Below are 23691 nucleotides of genomic sequence, written 5' to 3'. Positions count from 1 at the left end.
TCTGAAGCATGTTGGACATCAGGAAAAAGACAGTTTTCCTTTTATCTATGATTTTCAGAACAGCAACAAATTGTACTTCTAAACAAAGTCCACCACAGCTTTACCTATGTGAACTATCAACACTATACAACAGTTCATAACATAACATTCCAATGTGACTAACTGAAGGTCTAACTCTGTTTACCAGTAAAGTTGTTGCAGATAGTCTTGTGATACAACTTACCTTCTCTCTTGCTGAATTTCAGTACAAAATGTTGGTGGTTAACAACTGTGTTCCAATAAAAAAAAAAAAAAATCACGCAGATCCCAGTACACTAACAGCACACATATAGCCATATTGGTCTGAGAAGCATATAAGGAAGCAGCATATACTTAGCTTATCTAGGAAGTTAAGCTCTACCAATATTCTTATTTGCACCTTGCCACTTCCCATCAACTTCAAAACAGCTGGCATTTAAATAACATGATATTTGCAGATACATTAAGGATTGGGATGCATAAGTTTAGGAAGCCAACCGTGTAAAAGCCACACAATCACTAGCCCAAAATAGTCTCTAAAGACCCCTGTGATGCCTGGTAAGACATGGCAAGTAAGGGGGTAAGGGAGAAGGACAAGCAAGCTAACTCCTGGGACAGCACACAGTAAAGCTATAAAGTTCACATTCAAAAAGAAATTTAGAATCATCATGTCTTAAGATTAGGACAGTCCAGCAAAGCTCCCCCTTCCTTAAGCTTACAAATATTATTTGGCTCATTGGCTTACACTATAGGATTTTTTTTTTTTTTTCTTTTTAAAGAATATGCCACAGATCCCTCTGTTCTCTCCTAAGCTGGTTGTGGAATAAATTTCTGCTGGACAATGAACTTTTGAAAGGGAAAAAACACCACCCAAACATTGAGTTTTCTAAGTTTCCCTTAAAGATGATGAAAGTTTGTTTATAGGGAAGTACCTAGCAAGAAGTCTGCAAACAAAGATGTGCCAAACACAGATTACATGGATTTGAATACTAGCACTGAGAAAATGTATCAGCAGCATTCAAAGTCAAATATGAGAATGTTTTAGTCTGAATTAATAGAACCAAGATATCCTATGTTACAAAAATAATAAAAAAAAGCAAGTACTCCTAGATTCTGCAACAAACAAACAAACAAAGTCAAATACCCAGTTGTTTCATGGGTGTGAAAAGCCACTGTAAAACAGACCACTGAATGTTACAAAACTTGATTTGGCCTCTTCTACTTTCATTCCAAGACCTAGAGAAGTAGGAAGGGAAGATAAATCAATCCATTTCATATACAGGCATCAAACCCTGGCACAAGCACCTGCTTTAAATGCAGTCTCTAACACATGTACATCAGAAAACTTGCAGGACTTTTCATAGATAATTTCTCTCTGGCCTTTAGATCTCCTATTTATCTTGCCTGGGGCATGTCCCCACAGGAAGAGGAGTGGTCTCCAAAGTGGGATGCAAAAACCTGGAGAGGTGTGCAAGACAATCCATTGGGGTGTGAGAAGAAAATATTTTTTGCACTGTTAATAAAGTGTATGTTTATTTCATCTTTATCTTATCTTTAATTTCCACTTTTGGGTATGTTTTATAATGTAATTAATACATAGTACAGTAGTACATGTATATAATTTATAAATAAATATACAGATATTGGTGGTGCATGCTCAAATTTTTTTTAACTGATAAGGGTGCATGATCAAAAAGGTTTGGAGACCACTCGTGTAGAGCTCTATCAGTATCCATGGAAACAATAAATGAATTCTTTTTCAGAGGGAGTTTCATGCTGGAAGACTGAACAGTTTTAGTGGAAATTTTATAGGTCAACTAAAAAAACCCCTAAACCTTACCCTTACACAAAAATTATTCAGATTAAATATCAATTGTTATAAAACTCACAAGAATATCCTTATAGTTCTGCTTTTGCAAAGAGAAAGTGCCTTTAGACATGAAAATATCGACTATATCTTTAATTGAAAGTCTATTAAAAGTTTCAATCTTTATCTACACCAGCTGCCATTTATGTGCTTAAATAAGTCTCCAAGATACAAGTTTTATATAAAATCATCTATAAAAAGGGAAAGTCAGAAAACTGCTTGAACCCTCATGATCCAAATTGGTAGTACACTGGTGCCAAAGACAGTGGTTACCAATAAACTTTTTACTTGGTTAGACAGTGACGTGAAACACATCTAATATTCTAGATAAGGTTGGCAAAGATTATCTAAACAAGCTGCTGTTCTCTTTTAAGCTTAGGATGTAGAGTCTTGTGGGTGTTGATTTTAGTCTTCACTGGATGAGCACTCCAAGTTGGATTCTCGTGCTCTTCCACTTTAAGCATTCTGTTCAGCTAAGACAGGGAGAGATGTTGACTCATGTGGGCAGTTGGGTTCTCAGTTTCAACAGACTGGCCAGCCATGACAGACCACATTTTGTACAGGAAACGCATCTTTTCTCTATATGGTGACATCTAAAGAGCGATTGACTATGCACTAGAGAATTCAAGGATTCACATTAGCAAAGAAATTATATATTGTAGCTATAGCAACATGCCCCGAATGCCTATTCACATCTTCATACGATAAAAGAAAACCTAAGCATAAGGTCAAGGTTTGAGCGCCCTTTCAGAAATAAGGCAGCTCTGGTGAAGGTGTGGCTAATTATGTCAACAGAATGAGACAAAGGGGACTCTCAAGCCCTGTAACAGGCTGAGGTAAGAAACGGCACAGGAAGTAAAGATTCAAAGAAAAGAGTTATCTCTATGTAAAGTTTTCTGAAGTTACTGTGGTTTTGAATAATATTGGCCAAAGACACCATACTGAATGTTATGAACTTGGGTATCAGCAATCTTATTAGGTGATGATTCCCAATACTGACCTCTGAGACAGCAAAGTAACCAATATTTTGGTAGGCTGAAACTAAGACTGTACTAAAAAGCTGCTAAAGGTTTTCTTTAAAAAAGACCATAGTCTGTACAGGTTTATGGTCAGAATCCACATGAACTGCCAAAGAGCGTGATTTTTCCCTCATGTCCACAGGAACAAAATCTTATGTATATCAGATAAAAAGTGACAGAACAATTTTCCCAGGAAGTTTTATGGGACTTTTGACATCTTCTATAGTCTAACAGAGCAGCAACAAGGTTAAAGTTATGAGGGTACTTTGAAGGAGACATAATTCAGAATCAAAGAATCATATCAACTTCAAAATAAAATATACCTTCAGTCAAAGGCCACACCTCTCCTGAAAGAAGATTATTTCTTTTCACTTTCTAGAGTGTACCTACAAATTCACTAACAATTGTGCAAATGTTTTTGCAAGGGCAAATTATTTCTGAGGCTTTGCACAAGGAAAGACATGATCACCTCTTTAATGACCTTTCAGAATACATTGAGTTTACTTAGTCAGACATCTAAGGTTAAGTCTAGCATAAACCACATCAGTAATGTTTTTCTTTGCAGATCAAAGATCTAGGGCACCAGCTATGCAATAACATTAAAAACCAGTTCAACACATGAAACATCAGAACCAGCAATTAGCAGGTGCCTGCTTTAATCCCCTCTATTAAAATCTGATTACAGGTAAAGAAAAGCCTCTCTGTGAATCTCCAATTACTAAACAAGACAGCAGGAAAGAAGATTTTTATAACACGTTGATCTTATGTCCTACTTCAAAAAGTCACATACATGTGTAACAGCACTATATTCAATTAGAAGGACTTTAAGTATCAGCTTCAGTTGAAAGCTGGCTATCAACTTTTCCCTGAAGGACAGGAAAATAAAAACTTGAAGCTCAGTTCTAAATACTTTCAAGAGTTTTCTCTGCTTTTTAAATAACTAATAGTAAGGTTCATTATAGCATCTTCCAAATGCAACTATCACCCATTTTCTGTAATGGAGCAATTCAATCCATAAAAAGATCTGCTCTAACTAATTTCTTAAGTAAGTACTGTCAAAATTAGTTACTGTTGAACTTAATTCTTCCACTACCCTCCATCGCACACATTTTCCTTGCTCTGCCTTTTCTTGCCAGAAATATATCTACACAAAAATCCTGGTCGTATCTTGCGTCCTTTTCCAGTTTAACTCCAGTCAAGCTTTGGCTTTTTTTGTTCCATCCCTACACACCCTGGGAAAGCACCTACATTCTTCCTGGGTACCCACCCCCAATTCCACTTCCTTTTTGTATTTGAGCTCATAGAGGAGTTCCTTGACAGCCAAGCTGCCCTCCTGTCATGCCTCCTGGATGTCCCAGGGTAATCTGGAAGGATCTGCACCTTAACAGCTGCCTTGAATAACTTCTGCCAAATTTAATTCCTTATTCTTTTGCAGTCCTAGTTAAAAGGATGAATCAGATTTCACTGTCTTTGTCCCTAATGCACATTATGACATCAGCTCATAGAAAATATTGAATGAACAAGTTTAGTTATAAATTAAAAGTTTTAAAGTTCATTGTTTTCCAGGCAGATTATTTAACCACACAACTGACACTGTCCTTGAACAGCCCCTGTCTTTTCTGTAGGCTTTATTACACAGACTGTATTCCATGCCTCCCTTGGCCTAGCTTTACCTGCTAACTCCCTCCTTTTCAAGTTCCTGCCAGTTTCAAAAGCATCAACACTTAAAGTCAAATGAGATAAATTAAACTCATCTAGTGCTACTCTAGCATCCCCACAGCATACTCCATGTGCTTCAATCACAGTCTTACATTGCAGTGGCACATCAACTGAAATAGAATCTGAACCAGCTATTCAGTTGGGCACTGTGGTTTGCCAGTAGTGTTGCTCTAGAACATTACTGCCATGCTATTAATGTCACAGCTCACCCATTAGTTTAGCATCGATTTTCTCCCATGTAGCCGTTACAGTATCACTATGCCTAGCCACAGTTTGATCCTTCCCACCCCTGCATCAGAACTAGTGCCTGAACAATTAATCCAATGAGGGAACTAATCAGTCTGAGGATTAACTTGATCATTTTCTTCTCTCCAGCTGAATCTGCTCCTTCATCTGATTCACCACTTGGCACCTGAACACACCAGAAATAAGTAGCTGGGATTTACACTGCAGTTCTATCACAGGAATAGAAACTCAAAATTGTGACCTCATTAAATCCTATTGCATAGGTTAACTGTATTAGTAGAGCAGTATCTGTAATACTGGTGGCATTAAAATGCTCTTTCAGATTTAGAAACAACTCCATATTCCCACCTGCACTTATCCTGTCATGCAGAAATAACTTCATCTCCCCATTTCACATACTCCTTTCATTCCAATTTTAATGAAGGAAAACAGATTCCAAGCAGTCAGATGTCCTCAGAGTGCAGGGAAGCATCGTACAGGAGCTACACGACTGGGTAATTCCTGTCTCCATTATTCTGGGAAAAGATGAAGTCACTGTACAGTCTGTTGCATTACTTTCACCTCTTCGCATACAAAGGATGGCCATTCTTATAGAGTATTAGATATTAGAATATTTGTTTTTAAGAATTCAACAAAGAGATTAAGTGAGATAGTTCATCAGAAGTATTTCAAACCAATCTCATTGTACAGATCTACAGCAAAAGATGTTAAGAATTCAACTCGTGGAAAGCAGGAGTGTCTCAGGTTTTGAGCATTTACGTTCCTCAGGTGTAGGAACAATAGGCAAATACGTGTGGATGTACCTTAGGTATTGCACCTTTTTGTTTCTTTGTCACATCACAGTGCATGGCCTTTATATCAGAAGGATCACATGTGTAATATTCCTTTACGCAATGTTAGCAACATTCTTCAAAGTGCATGGTGTAACAAAAAAAAAAATCCTCCTGGGATTTTATGCCAGAAGAAACATTTGAAAACAAACAGGTGAAATTCAGTGTAGCATCTGCTGTCTATGTTCATCTTCACGACATGTCTTAAAAAAAAAAAAAAAGAAATAAATTCTTAGCAGATAGCTAGGTAAGCTTTGATACACCCAGTAACACTGATGGAAGTGTAACTGAAATGTAAAACTGTTTCTTACATTGTGATATTTGGAATCCAGAGATCCCCCTTTGATTGAAAATACATGATCAGGTGTCCAAATTTAATTTTAACTTTGTAAAATGAAACTGACAGAAGTAAACTGTAATTTATGCTGTTGGATACAATCTGGAGACAGCAGAATTGTTGCAAAATAGAATACCAAATATATTGGTATACTCTGAATGAAATCTTTCTTTCAAACCTAACTCATTTTTAGTTTTTACACCTAACTTGTTGCCTGAAATAGGAAGATTTATGTTTTTAAGTGGAATATAGATAACCTCAGCTTTGAATTCACTTAATAGCAGCGTATTCCTCAGTCTTCTGAAGGGAGAGCAAACTTGGACAAACCATACCTTGAAAAAAAATATTAGCCATATATTCAAACAGGGTTTAGCAGACAATCTTGCACTTCCACAATGGGGATGTGGGGGGTGTGGAGGAACTAATGTGTATTAATCTTCCCCTAATACTCTCCTTCCTTTTCTCAAAGTTCAAGTCAGCTCACACCCCTTCAATCATTCTCCAGTATAACTGTTTCCAGATTCAACCATCTCTGGAAAGACTCTAAAAAAAAAAACCAACAGAAAAAAACACAACTTAAGTACTCTGAAGATAAAAATATATTTATCTTTGTAATTCTACTTGTATCCTTCCAAATGGCTGTATTTTAAGTATTTAAGCCAAAGTTCACTGCTTAACCTGTGTTTGTGTCAGTTGTACGTTCATAGCCTCTTCAACTATTTCCTGCTGTCACATTTCAGCTATGGGGCTCCGCTAATCCAAAAGTTACCTCTCTAGCACTGCAGATCCAAACCCCTTGATTGAGAATCCTTAAAAGCAATACAGCAGAAACAACTGAAAAAAAAAACGTATTTTCTACATACTTTTATTCTTCAAGGTCAATCATTCCACAATTTCTAAAATCATTGTGAGCTTAAGAATATTTTAAGTCAAACAAAAACTTCTGCCCTTATTCTACTTGCTGTAACAGCGAAAACATAAGATGATGCTAAACTAATCCATGGGTCATCAACACTGGCAGTAATGAGGGGAAACTCAATACCACACTTCCTGAGACCTGACTAATAATCCAAAAATATAAGGACAGTTTAATTCTACAAGCTTGTGAGTTTACTGACTCATTAAATCACAGACTATTTAAGTCTGAAAGAGAACTCTGGAGATTATCTAGTCCAACATCTGCTCGAAGTAGGTCCAATCAGATCAAGCTGCTCAGGATATCGCCCAGCTGAGGTCCACACACCTCCAAGGATGGAGAATTCCACAAATTCTCTAGGCAGACCTTCCCACAGCTTGATAATCCTCACAGTGAATTACTTTTCTCTTATATTTAACTGGAATTTCTTAGAATTTCGTACTATTCTTAAATTCCAACTGGAACTGTTGACTCTTACACCTTCACTGTGCAACTAAGCAACCTTCTCTATATCCTATCCTTGGTACAGAAAGACAACAATAAAGTCTTCCCTTTATCTTTTCTTCTTCAGAAAAAAAAACCCAAACAAAAAAACCACCACAATTCTAACAGCACCTCCTTGTATGTCCTCAACAATCCTGACGGTCCCCAAACTTTTGACTCTGAACGTGTTTCAGTATGTCAATGCCTTCTTGTAGTAGGAAGCCCAGAACTGGACATAGTACTCATACACAGCCTCAGAAGTCATAAGAAGGGAAAAATTTATCTCAACATGCCGTTTTCTTGCTAATATGGCCCAGTAGGCTGCTGGCCTTCAATAATGCAAGGGTACACTGAGGACTCATCTGCAGCTTGATGTCCACCAGGACCCTGAAGTTCTTTTCTACAAAGCTCCTACCTAGCCAATTGGTCCCCAGCTTGTACAGGTGCATGGGTTTACTTCTTTCTGTCCTATTGTCCTGACCAGTAAAGACATCCCATTGCTTAGGTCATCAATAAAGATGTTAAGCAATACTACCAATTATCAACCTGATGGATACCTCTGCTAAAAAGACACCACTTAGAAGTCACATTGCTGATCACAACCCTTTGAGTTCAACAGCTCAGCCAATTTTCCACCAACCTTACAGTCTGCTTACCCAGTCCATATACCACAAACTTCGACATGGTCTCACTGTAGCCTTACAGCAAAGGTCCTGTTAAATGGGTTCTAGCAGGAGAAGGAGGAGGATTTGCTCCATAGCCTTTCCAGAGACTGAGGCTAAGCTGACCTACCTACAGTTCCCCAGATGTTCCTTCTCACCATTCTTGAACACAAGTGTGATGTTTGGTTTCTCAGATTCATCATGAACATTCCCCAACCACTACGGCCTTTCAAAGATGACAGAACAGCCTCACAAAGACATCAAATAGATCTGTCAGCACCCTCAGATGCATCCCATCTGATCCCGTGGGCTGATGTATCCCCAACCTGCTTAAGGAATTCCCTAACTCCGTCTTCCTCTACATGGATAGTACTTCATTACCAAAGTCTCTCTTAATAGGTGGAGGGACCTTGAAGGCCTTACCAATAAGAACAGAGGCAAAAAAACTTTTACATATTTTACCACTAGGTCCTCTGCTCCATAAACCAGTAGGTCCAGATGTTTCTTTGCCTTCCTTTCATTATCAATGCCCTAGTCCCTTCTACTGCCCTTCAGATGCCTTGCTGGTTTCAACTTCAACTGCACTTTGGCTGTCACACCTCCACCCCTGCACATTTGTGCAATGTTTCTCCATTCCTTCCAGTGGACCATTTTGCTTTCACCTTCTGTGTAACTCTGTATTGGTTAGAGATTCCTCAAAATATGTGACCAGAGACATAAGTTGTATGCCCAAGTAATAGTCTTGAAAAGCACTCTCTCAACAACTTTTCTCATGCTGTCATGATTAAGTCCCAGAATGCAAAGAGAAGTCCCTGAAGCATCCTAACCTTCTTTAATTTAGACAGGCTGCAGTGTCATCTCATCTACATTCAAGCAACATCAAAAAAAGGCAATTTGACCTTCCATCACAGAAACAGAATTTTATAGCTCGCTTCCCCTGAATTCTTCCTCCACCAATCAGTTGCCTAAGCAGAGAACCTGAACCTCAGATACCCTGGTTTTCAATTAACTTTCTTTAAAGACTTGAGAAAAACTAAAATTGAGCACTGAGTTCAAACACAAAAAAAGCTCTCATTTTTTACTTTTGCCATCACAAAAAACTAAGCTGAGGTTTACCACTAAAAACTCAAGTGCTACTACCCCAATTTTCTTACTATTGAAATTTTCTCACTATTGAAACATTCCTTGGACTTATGTGCAGAGAGACGAGATTCCTCATATGACCTGATGGAGAGTGCCTTTATCCTCCTCAGTCTGCCCCTGGAGTGGTTCTATACATACTCCATTCTGTAACGCTAGTTCTCATCTAATGACTGCCAAAGAGCTGATTCACATACTGCTAACCTTAACTCAAAGTTGGATTGTAGGTGTCTTGTTACAATATACATATTTCTGCAAAATATGTCAAAAAAATCTGACAGCAGTATAGAACACCAGTTCTTAACAACAGAGCTCGCTATATAAAAGTATTCACCTGGCTTGCACTTCAGGCCTTCAGTTCAATGATCCCACAATGTTCCAGTCTTTTGAAGTGGTGTAGTTCCACTGAGTTCCCCCCCACCTCCCACAGAAAAAAACCAGAGTCTAAAAGGCAGCATTGACTTTGAAACAGTAGTTTTCATTCCTGCCAAGATATAAACTGATTTAGCCAGCCAAAATCCACACTAGCACTTTCACAGGTCCTTGGAAATTACTGATAGAAACACCCTTAAAATGAATTCAGTAAGTCAGGCCTAATGGCTTTTCCCAAAAAACTTATTTCTAGTTTTCAACTGTTAAAATTAACACTACTCAAAACACCTTTGAGTAGCAGGGACAATAAACTAATCTCTTCTTCCAAGCTGGTTATACAATTTTCTCTAGAAGTTTTGTCATGATAACTGAAACGGAGCACTAGCCTGAAGCAGTTTCTGCTGGGTTGAGCAGAGAGGTTCAATAGCTGCATTCATTACTGAAACTAACTCAGTTTTAAATTGCTACAGTAGACATACCCTTACATCAGCTGTCTTAATACAAACCTGAAGATAACAGAACCACTAGTCTAGTAATTTAGACAAGGAAAACACTTTTGTAAGTTTCTGGGTATTTCATCATAACCCTAGACTAACATGCCATTTTCACATTCCTGTCCATTTTTATTAATTAGAAACAAGAACAATTCAAATGACCAATTTAAATTTTTGTATATTTTTTTTCCTGTAAGAGGAAAATACTCTTAACATGACACTTCAGGGATTGCAGAACTAAGAACTGGGCAGAGCAGATGAAAAAGATAAATTCCACATTTCCACTCAACCCAATGAACTGAAAAAACTACTCAGCCAACTACGCAGAAGGCCTAAGAAGAAGTAACAGTTTTCTATATATTCTGCCCAGCAAGATTATTGAGTCTCAAGTTTTCTTGTCTCTATCTTCTGATTCACAAGAAAAATGACCCTGTTGCTCCTGGTCAATATTCAGCCTAAGAGCAAGATTGGAACACAGTGAAGTAACTAATAACTCAAAGGCTGGGTTAAGTCCAAAGAGAAAGGAAAGGAAAAAGATTAAGTGTTGTAACTTGTGACTTGTTTATGATTTTGAAGCAGATTTCTTCAGTTAAAAACCAGCAGTAAGTTCCCACCAAAGCTGAGAAATCAACTCATTGTAACTGCAAGTAGGCAGTTTCCCACAGCAACCGCAAAAATTTTGTGCAGGATCCAAGTTTTCATTTAAATCCTTTATATTTTCAAAAATTACTTACTTTCAGTCTACTAAATAAATGACATAGATTTATTGTATGGGATACTACTTTCCACTTAAGAGAATTTCAGAAGATCTAGAAGTTCTTTGGTTTTTGTTTAACAGCTGACAGCAACTGCATTAGCTAAGCCTTTCTAATGATTATCTTTGTGTTCACAGTAGGAGATGCTTAATAATTCCTTTTTGACACTGCCAGGTTTTTTATTCCCCCTTCACTAGATTTCATGACTTAGAGCAACAAGGAATTTTCTCCCAGCTATCTTCTTTCCAACCTGCATGCTTTGGGGAATATTTGGGACAAGATGTCTTCCTCTTATTGAATCTTACTGAAACAATCAGAAATAGCAAAAACGTCCAAAAGAAATCCTGTAGATGATGATCAAAAAGCAAAAATCAGGTTAACAGATGTTGAGAAGGGAACTTCTTGAAGACAAAAAGTTAAATCTCTGTGGAAGACTGCAGACATCAGTAGCAAGTTTTCATTGCTGTTCTGGATCCACATCTAGTCTTTGCTTATAGTTTTGCTTGCCACATCCATCTGAGTTTCAGTATTTAAAAAGCTGAAAATGGCTATTCAAATAATTTCAGCATAACATTCTTTCTAAAAGACCCTCACAGGTTTATCAAAGAGAGGTATCTGTTCTGATGATAGCACGAGTCTCTCCAGTTGACACTTTGCAGCAAGTTCTACAACCAGAGCAGACAGATGTAGATTTCCATTTATGTTTAAAATGGGTATCTACTTTGCAATTCTCTGCTTTGATAGAAGCCTCAGCTGCTAACACTAACACTTGGTCTACACAAGTTAAGAAAATGAATCATGAACCTGATGCTAGATTTTGCCTACCTTGATATGGTATATTTAGGGTACCCTGAAAAGTGTTTATAAGCACCCCTACACTTATTTTGGCTTAAGCCAACAAAAAGGTACTTAACAAGCATACTTTTCAGGTTTTATTTGTTAGTGGTAAACAAGTATCTAGCCTATCCACCATAATCAAATGCAATCTGAAGTCCTTTGTCTCCATCAAAAGAATACAATTCCAGAAACAAACTGCTAAATAAACTGAACTACTGAGCCATCTGTGCTTCAGTTGTATCAGCATTTTTAGAGACAAACAAACCTGATACATGAGTTGTTCTGTAGAACAGTGATGAACCTACTGTTTCCTAGCTACAGCTTCTAGAAACGCGTGCTACAATCCCAGCTTCAGAGATGTGGCAAATATGTGCACTATTGAAAACAGTTGTTCTCCTAAACTAAATTCTTAATTTAAATTTGAGTGAGAAATTGTGGAAATCACTCACTATTTGCATTAGCAAGTGATGAAACAGGAATAAAAGGACCAGTTTTGCAGTTTCTCTTAGCTCTTATGAATTCCTATTTAGAAGTTCTGTCCAAAAGCACTCACCTCTCGGTTACACAACAGCTCAGAGTAATGGCAGCAACTAGTTCTGACAGAATAAGTTGTTTCAAACAAAGGTATTATTACTTCTAACAAAAGACACTCTGTCCAGAGTATACTCTAATTGCTTAATGTTACTGCGCTAAATATTCTGGATCATGAGCTAAGAAAGTGTCTGATCATTGACTGTTTAAGCTACCTCTGCTTAGAAAAATTGTTAGAATTTGGAATTAAAGTTAAAATGCTTTAGTTATAGAACCAGGGTTTGCCTATCAGACATGATACAGGGGACGCAACCAAAAATAAAACCATCTAACCACTAATTCTTAAGGAATCACAGCCAGATCTAATGACTGTATACCTTGATGTAAAACTAACGTTCACTTTAAAGAGACGTGTTAAGTACTGCATCCATTGAACACAGCGCAGTGTCCATTTTCACAGGCAACACTGAGCTGGCCTAGAAGGGTTTTTCCTCCCAAAGTGACTGGCCAGACTCCATGCTTAAACACTGCTGCATTTTGATCCAATTTGGATGATACCCACTTTAACAGTATACTAAGTAGAAAACATTCCAGCCCACATGGGTGCCAGGTGATTACTAAACAGCAGACATCAACCATACTTAAACCAGAAATCAGATGAGGTCTCTCTCAGTAATTCAGTACTATACCATCAGCAGACTGACAACAGATGATGCTATCAAAACAGAAAAAATTCCTACAAAATACCTGCTCATGTAGTTTCACATAAACTCAATGTTAACATTTCAGATCATCTAGTCACGAAATTCTGAAAGCAAGTTTGGACAGATAAAAATACACTGCATCATGCTTCACTTCCTTTGTGCCACTAAGTTTGTATTAGAGTAAAATACTAAGTTCAGGGATAAAGCAATCCAAGGGTTTAGTAATAGGATTCAGGCTATTTCCATCGTTAGATCATTGCTCCACAAGTTAACCAGCTGAACGAAGAAATAAAAGCCATTGTCGTCCAATCTGCACTTAGTTGCTATCTCTGAATTAAAGTATTTTCAGTTACTGTAAAAGCCCCAACATCAACATCTGTATTAAAATCCTTAGTACACACTGCCCAAAGAATGCACAGGAAGTAACTGTTTTCCTTCCAGGAGAACTGTAAATGCCAGCTATTGGGTTTCAGTTTCAATTGATGCCAGCTTGATACTTTGACTTCTGTGCGTCATATAAAAAATAACAATAATTAAAAAATAACCCCACATAATAATAACAGGAGTTCTCAAAGTTAAGGTTGTATTCATGAAGATAAGAGAGGATAAACAGGAAGATGAGTAAATCTTCCAAAGATTACTGCTATAGTTAAAAAAATACTGAATTTAAATGTTATAATTGGGGCTTAGCATCATAAGCATGACTTAGTTCTCTAGAGTCTGAACAAAGCATATGTCCAAGGCAAGATCAAACATTCTGTCAAACGCAAAGCAATGAAGCTTAGCTTCTAAATAAGTTTTCATATAAGATTAACAAGAATTGTTTTCCCATGCACACTGAGTTTACATTTTCTTTACACAGCAATGCATAAAAATATATGAGATATCAAAAGTAGTGTAGAAGTTTTGTGCCTTAATACAGATTTTTGTTGACATGCTGAAGCAGTTGATGATTGGAATCATGGAAAAACAAAACATGGAAGTAAAAAACTTCATCTGAAAAGCTATTTTTAAATGCACAAAATGCATGCTGCTTTCTAAGCAGTATATACATAAAAAACCATACACATTAACATCCACAGAATGGCTCTGTAAACCAAATATATACACTTGGAGTATTCAGCTTCGCTGTAATACTTCCATTAAAACTTCCCAATATTGATATAGGTTAATTTTTGTAGATGGTTTATTTATTTTCTTCAGATTTCACCAGGCATTACTATTGAAAATGCTTTACTAAATACAGTCTACTAGCTTGTCACAAGAATTGGACTAAAGACTGTATTTCATGTTATTCTCTAATTAAAGGAACATATTTTGAAATTAAATGTGTTTACTGTTGAATTACTATCTCCAAGATAAAATTAAGTAACAGCTAATTAATGCTTTATTACAGGCCAAATTGAAGTTTTTAAAACCATGCTAAATGTCCATCCCTTTAGACAAAGAAGAGCTAATACTATTATTGAAGTTATTGAAAAGTCAGCAATCCAATAAAAAGATTTTCCCAAATGCCTCACTTGGAAACAAAGGAACCTGCAAAATTTTTTATACAGGGCATACACAAAAATGCAGATCTCACCTCACAAGAACTCTCCTGATTCATCCTTTTAATATAAGAACTTGAAACCTCCTCCTCCCAACTGCATTGCCTGAATCAAGTATTGGAAGTGTCTTTGAACAAACAAAAATCCTTCTTAAACATTTATTGCCTATGGTATTTGCATTCACAGCATCATTAACAAAACAGTTTAGAAGAGATATGCTGATGGTAACTGTTTTATGGACAGCTCTCTATCTTGTCTCAAATGGCCTTCCAGCTCATCTTTCCTCCTTGAAGCTAATCACTAATTTATAGGCCACAAGTGTGTTAACAAGCAAGTTCATATATTACTGGAGTTTGGGGAAAGAAAGTACCAGTCATTCAACAATAATTATCAAGACTTGATCTTAGCTCATAAGAAACTTTGAGCACACAATTCTGTTTTATAAACTGACTCCATAATTAGATACACTTTAGAATATTCTTTGAACTTTGGCTGGAAGTATGTCAGGCAAATCTCCAGAATACCTTTCTAGTGATGCTTTGGTCTGTTCAGCCTATTAGCCACTGCACGCAATTACTCTATTTGATTTTCAAAGTGTAGCTGAAGGCTAAGTAAAGTGATTTCACCATTTCCCTTTTGGCTTGTAACCAGTGAGGAAGGCAGCAATGCATATAAGCAAAGACAAAAATCTAGACAATAGTCTAATTCTTGTTGCAGCAAGAAAGTTACAAAATTTTTTTTTTGCAGAAATGCAATAACCTGTGGCATATTATGTATCATCTGTACTGAACTACAGAATTACATTGCATACAAAAGACTAATAAAGACCATAAAAACAGGCAAAGTGCTAAAATGCACCAAAACCCAAGTCCCCCAAGCTACTTCAAAGACATTCATGCGCCTACGGCATTATGAGTTTACAACTCCATATTTTTCTTTCCTGTCCTACTCTCCCTTATCAGGATTTCAACTGCTTTCAGGATAGCATCAAGTTATTTGCTGTACAAAACACACCAAAAAAACAAAACACACACAGATACATTCCAGTCAGACTGAGAACTAAGAACTGTAACTTGTTCAATAGGACTTATTAATACTGATAGCTTTCCAAGTCAGAGCTACAGATCTTCACTTTGTGAGAGAGCACCACAGATAACAGTCGCTTAAACATTTAAAGGAAACCATTGTTTCCCTCCCCATCTCTGGCATGCGATTGCGAAATTTGCGATTGGTGGTCCCACTCAACATATGCTTTAGCATCAATATGCAGTAAAAAGAAAAGAGCCAATAGCATATTCAGCATCCAATAAAAATTTCAAACTCTTTTCAATATGAGCTGTGCTAATTTGTACCTATCCCTCCTCATAATGAGCTAAAGCAGAAAAACATCTAATTGTTCAAAACTGCTGAAACTGCAACTTGTAAGAAAAACAATTGTTTTATAAGACCAGTCGGTTATCAGCACTTATTAATTCCAGTTAATGCTTTTGTCCTAGTAACAGGAGATCTATCTACACGAATGACAACTGCCTCTTTCCACAGAATTCTGTTGGCTGGTAAATACAACACTCAAGGTGGAGCTTTTGCTGGGGCGGGGGAGAGAAATTAAGAATAACTTAATACAGACCTTCAACTTCGGAACTGTGCAAACTAGGTACTAAGAAATAACTGTTCACACTTTTGTCTGGACACATATTCAGAAGTTCAAACAAGCATAAACATAAAGCCATAAAAAAACCCGCTAAGAACACTCAGCTGGGATGCACATAAAGTGAATATGTAACTTAAGCAATACAATTTTATACAACCCCTGGCTTTCTGTATCTTTTCTAAATTTTCTTTTCTGACTTTTCATCTACACCTTTAACGTGCCTTTCAGTCTCAAAAATTCTTGGACTTGAGAATCCTGCATTTCCGAGTCTACTATGTTCTGCTTAAACTTGGGTAGAATATTTGACCTTCGAGTCCTGACACTTTAACAGCTAAGCACATGCTCCTTCAGAATAAGCATATAGAAGCTGTTCTGTCTATTGCAACCTGTCCAGGGGATTCCTTATCTATGCATTTTGACACTGCTGCAAGTTCTATTCATTCAGTATTTTTACTTATGTGGCCCTGCATGACTCACTGATTCCATGGCACTCAAGTCAAAAGGCAATGCATAACCTTCACAACTAACACAACTTTCCACATATTATTCTAAATAGAGAATACAAACCACTGCAGAACTGTTCTCTTGGACTTTTTGAAAGCTTAGCTCATCTTCCGTATGCCCTCCTGTTGAAATCAAAATTAACTGAATTGGAAGACAAGAGCTAGGCTTGAAAAACGAGGATTTAGTAAAGATAAAACTGATACAAGAGGGAAAACTGAGGTTAGAATAAGAGAGGGTGGGAAGAAAAGGAGCAGTACTAAAAGTAAATATTTTCCTCAAACCACTGAATTCTCTGCTTGTTATTCATAACCTATTCCTAACTTTGTACTGTCATACTTAGTAATGCATATGCTAAAGACCACAAACTCAGACAAATCAGGATATATTCCCAGCAGAGATAAAATTTGCTTTCAGTTTAGGGAATAGAATACATCAATAAAACTTTCAGCAAGAAAAATTTAAATTCGGTGTCTTATTAAAATCTGATTTTGATCACCCTCTATTTTTTGCAGCAAACACCAATTAGACACAGGACAAATCTGCATGATAAGAACAGCCCAAACAGAAACAAATAAGGAAGTTCTTAATTCTTTATTTAAGCATAAAAAAGTCAAACATGAGTCACATACTCAGGCAATCGCTTAAAGCTACCAAGAGTTTCAGAGCACAGAAGCCAACTGAATGAATAAAATGATCATAGGCCTGACATCAACATCTCAGAATGATACTGCTACATTTAGCAGTTGCACATTCACGATCAGCCTTATGAACTCCATTTACATTTCAGATGAAAATGGCTTCAGAATCAGTTATATCTGTACCCTTACAAAACAGACAGATTTGAGAATTCTGGGATGTTCATTCAGTCAGCAAGTCATACATTCACCACAATGCCAGGTTTACAGGTAAGTTTGTTACTCCATGCTGTTCCTATAAACTACTTAAAGGACTAATGCACAAACCAATAATATTTGTGAGCAATTCTTTGCCACATGTCCTCAGACTCTTTCAGATCAAATTGGTGAAATTAGCCATCCCGAAAAGCTTTTTTTCATCAACCTCATATGTCTTACTGTACCCACTACTAAAAAGTAGCTGCCATGCTGTGTTCTTCTGAAATTTTTTCTAGTACATTGACAGCATTTTAGTTAGGAGTAACTCTACCATGAATATGGAACCTGCTAACAGCAGGTTACAGTAGCAAGCAAATGTCTTGTTTTATAAAAGGAAGTTTTTGTTATCATGTTCAAATTTACAAATGTAAATTTAACACCAAGTTTAAGTAGAACTAAACAGTAAAACAAAGCTGTATCTTTAGCAATCACACTCCAGTACACTCGACAGTAATCAAGAGGAAAATAACAGAAGGCCTAGAATACTCCAGATAAAGAAAAACCCACATAGTACAAGTATTGGCATAACACTGAGGAGTTACAATACAGAGATATCCAAGAAGCTCCACAGGGAACAAACTCAGTCCAGCAGCTCACAGGTCAGTGCTAGCCCTGATGCTCTCTTGGACAAACTACTCAGGTATACTTACACTGCACTGTAACCCAGTCGGGCTTTCAGCCTCCATGTCACTTAAGAGCAAGAAAACTGTTTCTGAACCAGAGGCAATCCAGATATCCATGTAGCTGCAATAAGGTGGTGTACTTCAGCATTCAACACAGTGAGACAAGGTGAATTTCAATGTATCCATGTTACGGTTAATGTGTAACTCAAGTAATGCACTCACATATAATGACCATTTTAGTGTTCATTTTCATTTTGTTTGTTCCTGAAGAAGTCATTTCAACAGACCCTCAAGAGTTAAAAGCTATTTCCCCATTCTAATCACTCTTCTCATAGACATATTTAAGTCTCTTTCTCACAACACTTAGACCTTAACTACAGCCCTGACTGCTACCTCTTTTTAAGAAAGGTATTTCTAAACAATGTTTTTGTTTTAGACTTCCCAGTTCATTTTGCAGTAGTCAAGTTTTCCTCATATCTCAAGACATATATTCAACCATCATTATATCCCAAAGAATTGCAAGATGGTTTGTAGTATCACAATTTTGTGAAGGATGCTAGGTAGTTGCTGTTTTCCAGCTGAGTTATTGAAGGTCCTCTAAGGATTTAGTTTTGGTTGTTTGGTTTGTTACTTCAAAAACAAGGCTCCACACCAGAAATGCCTACTAGGCACACATAGCATATACATACTTTCTAAGAACATTCATTGCACAGCCTGCCATCACTTCAACCTCCCAGTCCCCTCAGCAGTAAAAATCTGGTGCTTTCAGTTTGGTTGACTGTCCTGTCTGCTTATAGTATTAAGTTAGTTGATTTACCAAACATAACTGTCAGCAGTGGTACATTTAGGAGGCAACCGTGTAGGGGATTACAGCAACTCACGATGTGAGGAATTCTCAGCTAAGCTATGGAAGATGAAATTACTCTAGAACAAACATTTATTGTAACCTGTTTCTTACAAATCCAAGTTTATCTTGCCAAAAACCTTGTGCCTAGTCACTGAATGGGGATTATACCTAGCCTGAGAAATCTACTGCCAACTGGAAACATACATGTACATGTTGATAGAGAAGTCTTTTTAAGCAATTGTACAGCTTATCTCACTCCACTGGGCAAGGAGGATAAAGAAAAAGAAAAAGAGCAAACACCATTCATGTTAAGAAGTTCTGTAGGCTTAATATACCCTGCTCTTCTTCTAACCAGTACTTTTTAACCCCCTGTTCCCTCCCTTGAAGGAAGCAAATTTCTCTAATCTGCGTGGGTCCTCCTCACCCATTTAACTGCACACTTGATTCATCCATTCCTATGAAAGCTTTAGCTTTCTTGTGGAATTTTAAAAATTTGAGTGGATGTACGTGGGAAGAGTGCAGAATTCCTTCAATTCCTGCAAAAACACCTCTGAAGCCAACATATGCTGGCTATATTGAAAAGGAAGACAAAGAAAGAAAACAGTAAAAAATACTTTTTAACCTAGTCATCATAAAAACAGATGACACCATACTTAACTGCAAGAGTAACACGCTCACTACAGTACAGTAGAAATTAGCATTTACCATAAAGAAAAAGTTGACACGATTACAAGTCGAGAAATGTAGAGACTAATAGGATGTTTCTTACAAAAAAGAAATGTCTTACAGGACTACTCAAACTGTACAAATAATCTTTCACATTTTTATCAAGTAGAAGCCTTCCAAATGCATAGACTGGCAGCACTAAGATCTCTTTTGCTAAGCAACAAAGCAGTATCATTTGGCTTTTGTCTGTTTCACTGCCACCCCTCAAAACTACTGTTTCTGTGAAAGATTCTTTCCAAACAAAGTATCTTTAGGAGAATGCAAGATCTCTTTACATGGAAATACATAAAATGCAAACGGAGACTCTTCCTTCTGCCTCTGTATCCTTTCTTTGCCCAAGAACTGTTGAAGTGGCAGAAACTTTCTCTACTTAAAAAGGATAAACCATGTCATTGAAGAGAAAGGTTTTCATATTACACTTTAAGTTTCACCTTAAACTTCAACAAAGTTTGATTCAAACAAGACTGTTTGAATCAAAGTCTTGAGAGCCTTTAAGCTACCTTTTTCTTGGTACCTATTAACCAAATCTGAGACAAAAAAAAAAAAAAAAGACGCTAATGACTCTAAAGACAAAACCTCCACAGCTTATTACACACAAGCCATGACTGATTATCAGAGTTCAACTCTTATAGCCTCACTGATGACATCCACTTATACTATTATTTTTGAAGTGCCCAGGGTCATCTAGTTAGCATTTCAAGCCCTGCTATTCAGATATGAAACAAAATCAGAGGTCAAACCCTTTATGTTGTAAACAGCAGCAAAACTGCAAGATTATAGTTAAAAGCTGTATTGTTTCCAATCAACTAATGAGGAAACAAGACTAGTTAGTTGATTGTTTCCAATCAACTAATGAGGAAACAAGACTAGAACAATAAACAAAACAAATGAAATTGGAAATCAAAAGTTTCAGGAAGGCAGACCAGAAAGCATTTTATGAAGATGCAGACTGTAAAATATGTAGGACTGCCTCCCACATTACAGGGAGAGGAAATTTCTACTTACTGCAAAGTTTATATAAGTAAAATTCCTGAACATTAAATCATACAGAAACGCAGTAGGGAGCAGAAGCCATATAACTGATAAGGAAGACAGTCAAAAGAGAACATGCAGCATGGAAAAGATACTTTTCTGAGAACTTTAAGTACCGAAGCACAATTTGCCCTCACATATTTCACTAATTTAGGAACCAAAAATGTGAAGTTCCAGCTGAGGCTCCTCCTACAGTCAGAGGATTTATAGAGTTCTCCTGCCCCTACTCAATGCACACTTCCTGTTGTGCAGTAAAACATAAGCTCATTCTTGTACTCTTTTCTTCCCTGAAGGTACCTCCTTCTACTTCATTTAGTTTCACAAAACCCACTAGTATCTACCTGTACCACTGTAAAAAAATTAGCCAAAAAATTAACAAACCATTAGGAAGAGGGTCACTCAAAACTTGCTCATTTAAGATTTGTTTCCACAGGAAACCAGGCTAAGAGTTTCCTGGCCCACAGTCTGTCAAGCAAACATAATGGACTGAAAAGAAAACATCAGATTTCTTGTGTTACTAGCAAGTAGGATACTTAACAGCTGATGATAGAAAGCATATTTGCAAATGGGGGAAAAGAATGAACAAGATTAGGTCACTAATAAGCAGAAGTTCTCATAGCTTATTCACCTTCTACATTAGAAGCAGATCTAAAATTTAAGACTGTTCAAGGATTGTAGGCTTCTTTTACTGTAATCATCTAACCACAGACAGTATCTCTCTTTTAAAGATTTCTACCTCATTAGTGCAGTTAGATGATGCCCTTCAGCCTCTTTACTATAGCATCCTCCAGGCTAGCTCAAGTCTCTTTCAGTAGCAGATGGAGCTAAGTATTTGACTTTGTGCTGAAGCGGATGAAGAGTATTCACATAAATCCATTTGCTACATGAGTTGCAGTACCACTCAGGAAGGGTGGAAATAGAAAGAAAAAAAAAAAAAAGCTTTGTAACTAGTACTGCAGTGATCTTGTAGATATAACTGACTCAAGAAGGCTACTGCCAAAGTTTTTGCCTCAGCAATAGATATACAAGGATCCATTAATTGCTACTGTACAGCGAGTTCTCTAGATATATATGGAATTCCTGTAAAAGCTGTAGCAAGAATCCAAATCTGCTGCTGGAACACTCTGGAGGCCACCAAAGCTGAGAAGAAATAAGACACATCAATGTAGTATCCAACTTTACTACATAGACATGGGTGTATGACCATTAACAAACGCTGAAGCAGGATAATTATATTATTCCCAGTTATTACCTCTAGCACTTTGCAGACAGAGTAGAGCACGTGAGTGCACAGCCACTTTGATGCAAAGTCCAGTAGCTTAGTTGAAACTGTCAGAGAAGACTATTCAAGTTAAGCTGTTGGACTTTGTATGAAAGCAGCTGGAGTACTTGTACACATCTCTTTTTCCCAAGAGCGCTACAAGTTTGGGTAACTTTCAACCAAAGTTGTCAACTAGAGTAGGAAAAGCTTAAGTCCTTGCAGCAAGATACGTCAGGACGTGTCAAGCTCCCAAAGACAATCTTTAACTTGTTCAAAGATCGAAGTAATTATAGCTTAATTACCTGTAAACCTCTGCTCTGATGTAACAGTTTCCAGACAATATTCCTGAGCAGTAAGGATTCATTGAAGCAGAATCTTGCCCTTATGCACAGGCACTTTTCTCACAAACCTCATCGACAACTGAAGACAAATGAGGACAGAATCCAGCCTCCAACTCCTACAATGTACCTGAAGACTTTTTCACCCATTATATAGGTGTCTACCGTTCCTGTAGCACTCGCACTAACTAGATATCAAAACGCTTCACAGAAGGTTAATGAATTAAGCCTCAGCACACCCGGTAGCTTAGCATCACCCTATTAAGGATGAGCCCTGAGGCACAGAGAGGAAGGATAACCAAACCGAGGCCACACATATGCATGTACATATAAGATCAGCGAGGTAGGGCTAGGATATTTGCTATCAATTCAGAATGTTTCACGTACTGACCTAAGACAACTTCAGCTGCATACATGAGGGTGGACTGTGGGGCCGGAGGGGAGCAGGGCGGCGGATGAGAAAAAGAGGAAGCACAGAAACCGAGAGGGCTGCGAGGAGGGGGAGGGGAAGCGCGCCCTACCGCCTGGACCCTCACCACCGCCCAAAGTTCACAACCAGTCTGCCCCAGGCACCCTCCAGCCCCATCCGGCCGACCCCCGAACGGAGGGCCCTGAAGGCTCCCAGCACATCCCTCCCTCCTCAGCCCACAGCACCGCCTCGCCCACCCCAGGCCCTCGCCGCCGCCTACCTTGGCCACATAGTCCTTCACCTCATCCAAGTCTCCATTTTTGAGGGCCCACATGAATTCCTTGTCAGACATCGCGACCGCCTAGCAGAGACGCGGGCGGGCGAGGCGGCGAGGGGCCGGCAGCGCCTCCACGGAGCGAGGGCGGCGGCGCGGAGGGCAGGAGCCCCTCCCCCGGCTGGCGGCCGCTCGCTGCCGGCGGGCGGGCGGTGGGGCGGGACGGAGCGGCGCCGCGGAGCGAGGCCGGACACAGGAGCAGCGGGGAGCACGAAAGAACCCGCCTGACTGCGGGGAAAAGCGGTTTACTTGCGCGCAGCGCTTCCGCTTCCGGTTGCCATTCAGCCCTCCTCCCCCGCCCCGTCCCCTAACCACCCCACCGAGACGCCCACACGGGAGCGGGGGGCGCATGCGCCGCCCGCAGGCTGCCGCCACATCCACTGTACGCATGCGCCCTCCGCAAGCGTCCCTCTGTTCCCGGAGATACTGTGCGGCGGGGGGGGGGGGCGAGAGGAATACGCATGCGCTCTAAGTCCCCGCGGCTTCGGCCCGTTGGCGACGTCTCCCCGGTTGCCCGGGGGTTGCCATGGTTCCGCGGCCTGCCCCGGGCCCCGCCGAGCGTCTGGCCAGCTCGCCGGCGGGGCCGCTCAGCCTGC

The 23691-nt window shown here is 38.6% G+C and overlaps 1 protein-coding gene across 1 annotated transcript in view; it reads right to left on the bottom strand.

The window, feature by feature from the left end:
• Nucleotides 1-23380, bottom strand: part of MTPN (myotrophin) — a 41610-nt gene extending 18230 nt beyond the window's left edge. The window contains exon 1 of the mRNA XM_068402313.1: nucleotides 23042-23380. Coding sequence (XP_068258414.1) covers nucleotides 23042-23113 — 72 coding nt within the window. The 5' untranslated portion in view covers nucleotides 23114-23380. The remainder of the gene's footprint in view (nucleotides 1-23041) is intronic.
• Between the last annotated feature and the right edge of the window lie 311 nt (nucleotides 23381-23691).

Source organism: Nyctibius grandis, chromosome 5 (assembly GCF_013368605.1).
Source record: "Nyctibius grandis isolate bNycGra1 chromosome 5, bNycGra1.pri, whole genome shotgun sequence".
NCBI classification, from domain to species: Eukaryota; Metazoa; Chordata; class Aves; order Nyctibiiformes; family Nyctibiidae; genus Nyctibius; species Nyctibius grandis.
This window is presented reverse-complemented; position numbering and strand designations above follow the sequence as displayed.